The sequence below is a fragment of the Scardinius erythrophthalmus genome (genome assembly GCF_964197995.2).
Source record: "Scardinius erythrophthalmus genome assembly, chromosome: 1".
In the NCBI taxonomy this organism is placed as follows: Eukaryota; Metazoa; Chordata; class Actinopteri; order Cypriniformes; family Leuciscidae; genus Scardinius; species Scardinius erythrophthalmus.
In genome coordinates this window covers 48,428,747-48,434,514 of record NC_138221.1, presented here as the reverse complement: position 1 = coordinate 48,434,514, position 5,768 = coordinate 48,428,747, and the positions used below count along the sequence as shown (strand labels likewise).

At 35.8% G+C, this 5,768-nt stretch overlaps 1 protein-coding gene across 1 annotated transcript; it reads right to left on the bottom strand.

The window, feature by feature from the left end:
• Positions 1 to 706: 706 nt before the first annotated feature.
• Positions 707 to 5,767, bottom strand: hapstr1a (HUWE1 associated protein modifying stress responses a; the record flags this gene model as incomplete). Its single annotated transcript, XM_081374508.1, has 3 exons — positions 707 to 3,160; positions 5,331 to 5,606; positions 5,704 to 5,767. Coding segments are annotated over 3 exons (585 nt in total), but the record flags the coding sequence as incomplete, so codon positions are not given.
• Between the last annotated feature and the right edge of the window lies 1 nt (position 5,768).

Genomic DNA, 5,768 nt, shown 5'->3' with positions numbered 1-5,768 from the left:
AACATACATTATATAATATAACTACATTCATCTCATTTTAGTTATAAAAAAACTCTAGAGCCTGCTGAATATAACCTTATGTGCTTGATTTTACCCTTTTTGGTCACACGGCTGATAACAGCGCCATCCAGTGTTGTGTTTTCTAGCTGCAGTCGCCAGAATGAAACTCCCCTGTGCGAAGACATGACGTCATGGACAGCGTCACTCAAACACAAACCGTAGCCACACAACAGGGACACAGCAAACATTTTTTATTGTTGCTATAGTGACCTTCCCTTCAGCCAAACCACCTGAGACCAGTTCATATCAGTTTCATCGGCTCCCTCGTAATCAAATGAAGAAAAATGTCCCGTGCAGTGTCATTCAAACGGCTGAACAATATTATAATTTTATTAGATTTTTGAAATAATGACCCTCTCACTTCCATGTAAATGATTATGAGACAGAGGTCAACATGAACATTACATTGTCCTGTCAAATTACATTATAATTTAAGCATTAATGAATATGTCGCTTTTATGTGTATTTTGTCTGCATTTTCAGCTTTCATATTAATTAATGAAGTTCTATCATTATTTGACTGTTTAACTCCTCAGAGTTACACCATAATAAAATAGATGACACTTTCTATAAAAAGGTGCAAAATCGCTTCTTATTCCAACAAATAAACAGTGAAGATGCTGTTGTTGTTTTTTCTATTTATTTTCTGAGGATTGTGGTTTTGTGCAAATGCAGTTTATAAAGTTATAAAGTTTACAAATGCAAATGTTTAAGCTTTCATTCACTAGCAATTTGTGTACAAACGGAATGGGGTTGATATTAAGATATTATTTTCAAAAATGTCCATGTTAAGGAGTTAGAAGAAAAGACAGATATTTTATTCTTATAATTAAAATCATTTCAAATAGTAAAATATGACAATGAAACATTTAGCTGAACTTGAGCTTTTTCTGAAGTTCATTTAATAATGTATTTTTGTTTAGTGCATATTTTCATTTTGTTCACAAAAATTCGTTTCAGACTGACAGACCCTTGAACTATTATTATATGTTCTGTGTTAGAGTATAAATGACCACAAGAGGGCAGTTGAGCATCAGTTACTGAAGCACTTCACAACAAACACAGCCCATGCCAATGACAAAACTCACAAGAATCACAGTGATTTGAAATATTTTCCATCTATGCGTTATAGATAGGTTTACATCAAATAAAGGTTTAGATTGTCAGGAAGGTTTTGCGATCACTCGTGCCTCTGGCTTTCACCTGACAAGTTTAGCAAAACTCACAAATATGCATTACATACATGTGCAAATTCTAGTGCTATGACAATAGATATTTAAAGATCAATATAATTACTGAACAAACAAGAATCGCTGTTTTAATCATTAAAGTTGCTGTTATCAGGCTCATTTGGGTGTGACACATTCTGTTTTCGTTAAACAAAACATACACACTTGATGTGAATATACAAATGTAACTTTAATAACTTAGCCTATAACTTTTGCAAGTTAAAAAAAAAATGGCAACTGTGGCTTCATTATGATGTTCTGGATAATCTAGACTATTTTACTTTCCAACTTGACTTTTACAAAACGTTAGCTTTACTTTCTGACCTTTAAATAAATTAAATGCCTTACATGTCAATTCAATCAATGATAATCACTTTTTTAGAGCAATCAACGTTAGATGCTTGTCAAATTAATCATGAAATCAATAACCAAATAGACAATACTCATATTACAGAAACAAAAAGCAAATTCTCTGAAACATTTGCAACTAAATATGTCTGCATAAAGCAGTTTGATTGGGTTTTGACAACATACACTCCACATCATGATTCCCCACCACCAGCGTTTTCTGAAATGCCAAACACTCATTAATCTAGAAGTGTCAACATGAGGATCATATCAACTAATTGATCATTCGACATAAAGCATCTTATATCAAGAAATAAAGACAAGGGGAAAAGATAATGCATACTGTTAGATGAAGGGTGATGTATGAGAGAAAAGGAGCACACACACTCTAATCGCCCAGGGACTCATATTGACATATATTTCTACTTCTAAGAGGGTCAGTATCCAGCTTGACTTCTATACATCAGTACAAAGTGGGGCCGTACACGTGCAGCTCTCCAAATCCTCTGGCCTGGATTTGAAAAGCACTTAAAGGACACTTCAATTTCAAGACGACACAGTTTTTCTCTACTTCAGTATACCTCTCCTGAGACAGCCATTCTTATAGCACAAAGACTCACCTAACCCCTAACCCAAATCACAACAGTCTTTTAATGTAAAATGTCAACAATTGCATCATTTTATCATAAGCCTCGCTTCCCTTGCATTTCTTTTGATGGTTCCTAAAAATAAAAAAATAAAAAAAAAACAGGTCTGGCTGAATGCATCTGTGCAAAATCATTATTGCAACTATCTCAAGTTCACACAAACATCTAGATCAGCAGCAGTTTCAATTACGACCAATAATGTTGCACATTTCTAAAATGATCACAACAGAACTGCCATTCAGTGAGTGCAAAGAAAAACTGAAAATATACTGATGGGAAATGAGATTAGAAAAAAAAAACGTTAGCTTGGCACTAAGCGCAACTAGGAGGTACTGTGAAGTAAAAATAGCCTATTAGATGTTGTAATCCTGTAGTTAATGTTTCCAAAAAACTGGATACTTACAGCATCATACAACTCAAAACATGATGCGGTCACTTGACTGATGAGATTCATTTTGTGGTAAGCGCAAAAAGAAAGGAGTCAACATGCATGGAGCGTTATGGACTAGCCTCCACAGTATGAATATGCAAGTGTACTGCGCTCCTTGTTTCCTTTTGAGGGAACGCAAATGTTGAGGATTAAGTGGCTTTTATTTCAAGCAGCACAAAGCATACAGAACAAGAACTGAGCTCAGAGCATTCTGTTGCGTTTATGGGTTGGGGAGTCTGTGATGACGTCGGCGCACTGGACCGAGGTCCGCTTCCTGGTGCCCGCGCTGCCAAGGTGGAGGGCCATCTCCTCCGATATGAAAGTGTTCAAGTCCACGTCGTGCAGTCCGTTCCGTCTGCGCCCTGCGTTTGAGCTGCCGCTGACGTGAGTCGGAGAGCCGGGAGTGCTTGAGCGGACACTGATGCCGGCCATTGCTCCACTTAGACCTGGAAAAGAAAGATGAGATTTAATTCATCATCATCATCATATGCACCTTTTCCACATGTCAATGCTAGGGCTGTGCAAAAATATCGATACAGCTAATTATCGCGATATTTTTTTTCACGATAGTGTATCGATATTTCAACCTCTAGTATCGATATAAAAAAAAATAAAAAATCCCTGTGTGCGTCAAACGACCTCCTCCACCGCTGCTGTAGTTGTCGCTGACTCACGACAGTTGTCAACTGTCACTCAACTGTCCAGTTGTATGAGGCGCCGGACTGGACAAAAGCGAAGCGAACTGCGCGAGCGAGCAACAGAGCTCGAGAGAGACCGAGGGTGTCTGCGTGCGAGAGAGACCGAGTCCGAGCATTAGTATTGGACTGGTACACACATAGTAATATAATTACTATATAAGACGCATGGAGGTTCAATCAATGGACAACAATAATCAGTGCAAACGTCTTGTTTTGAACTATTGTTTAATAAATATAAATAATTCGAGCACATAAACTTCCATATGGAGGATTAAATAAGATTGAATGTATGTAGTAATAATATATAAATATTATATAAGAGGCATGGACGTTCGATTAATGGACAACAATATAAATAAAAACAACAATTAAATTATTATAAACAATAGTTCAAAACAAGACGTTTGTAGTACTGATTATTGCTGTCCATTAATCGAACTTCCATGCCTCTTATAGTATATAACATTATGTACCAATTAGGCTACTAATGCTGGGGCACACTCGGTCTCTCTCGCGCGCAGACACACTCCGACTCTCGCGCACTGTCGCTCGCGCACGCAGACACACTCGACACAATGCAAATACCTTTGCGAATAAATTGGAATTTAAGTTTTTGGATACTGAGTTATCAATATAATGTGATACACATACCAGAATACCCCAGGTGGTACATAAAAAGTTGTATATTCAGCTCTATTTCTTTATTTTTTTATTACATTTTTGAATGTAAAAAAAAAATATTGCAATATATCGCAATATGTATTGTATTGTATCGTATCGTGATATATCGTATCGTGACCCATGTATCGTGATATGTATCGTATCGTGAGGCCCTTGCCAATACCCAGCCCTAGTCAATGCCCCATTTGCTACCCATAATAATGATACATTTTAAACATGTTGTGGCTGTTATTTTACAAATCCTCCAAATAAGAGTACGTAATGTGAAGGCAACTTCATGTTTCTAGTCTATTACTGTGTGATGCAATGTTTGTAGAGGTATGACACGCTGTGCTTGAAAATAAACCTTAAGGTCCTTTCAACCAGATATCTTACTCTAAAAATACTATGGAATGTACAGTCATGCAAACCTTGTACTTGAACCATGCGAGGGTCAATGGAGAAAATTATCTTTTAAATGTCTGACAGCCTACACAAACATTTCTCAACTTGACAAAAACATGAATGTAAATATATAAATAATATATAGAAAATTATTATTAAAAAAACATTTTTATTCATGTTTTCTAAAAAGAACAGCATTTATTCAAAGTAGAAATCTTTTCTAACTATATATTTCTACTATCACTTTTTATCAATTTAACAAATCCTTGCTGAATAAAACTATTCATTTCTTTCAAAAAAGAAAAACAATTACTGACCCCAAACTTTTGAATGGTAGTGTATATTGTTACAAAAGATTTCTATTTGAATTAAGATTTCTATTCTGTTCTTTTTAAACTTTGTACTCAAAGAATCCTCAAATAAAGTATCACAGGTTATAAAAAAAATATTAAGCAGTTGTTTTCAACATTGATAATAAATCATCATATTAGAATGATTTCTGTAGGATCATGTGACACTGAACACTGAAGTAATGGCTGATGAAAATTCAGCTTTGCATCTCAAAAATAAACTATATTTTAAAGTGTATTAAAAAAGAAAACCATTATTTTAAATTGTAATAATATTTAACAACGTTACTCTTTTTCTGTATTTTTGACCAAATAAATGCAGGCTTGATGAGCATAAGAGACTTCTTTCAGAAACATTAAAAATAGTAATGCTTCCAAACAAAGTGAGGAGGAGAAAAAGATATCAATAACCACCATATGTATTCTACAAAGTGCAGTCACTAAATGTCGATAATCATGTTCAGTCAGCTGTATCTTAACTGTAATCGGGCAGTAATATTTACCATGTAGTGCTATGGCCTCACAGAAGGGCTGTAAGTCACTCTCTACAGAAGATACGGAGTCCGATGAAGGTGGTCGGTTAGGAGAATGGACAGTCAGTTTGGGGGCAGCTCTAGAAGTCCTTGGTGGTGGCGCTTTACCACAAAGGAAACTAATCAAATCTTCCCTTCGTATAGTTCTCCTTCGCTTTTTGACCCAGGCCAAAACATCTTTATTACGTCGCTGATGACCAATCTGGATTCCTAAGTCAAAGCTTCTCTTATGTGCATCAACACTCTCTGTCGAACAGATTACATTCATTTAATTATTTATGCAATGTATACAACAAACAACAGTGTGGGGCACTAGATATGTGCAAACTCAAATCTTTAATACCTTTGTAAAGATTAGTCACTGCTGTTGCAGCGTTCTGAAACGGAGACCACAATGACAGTCCTTGC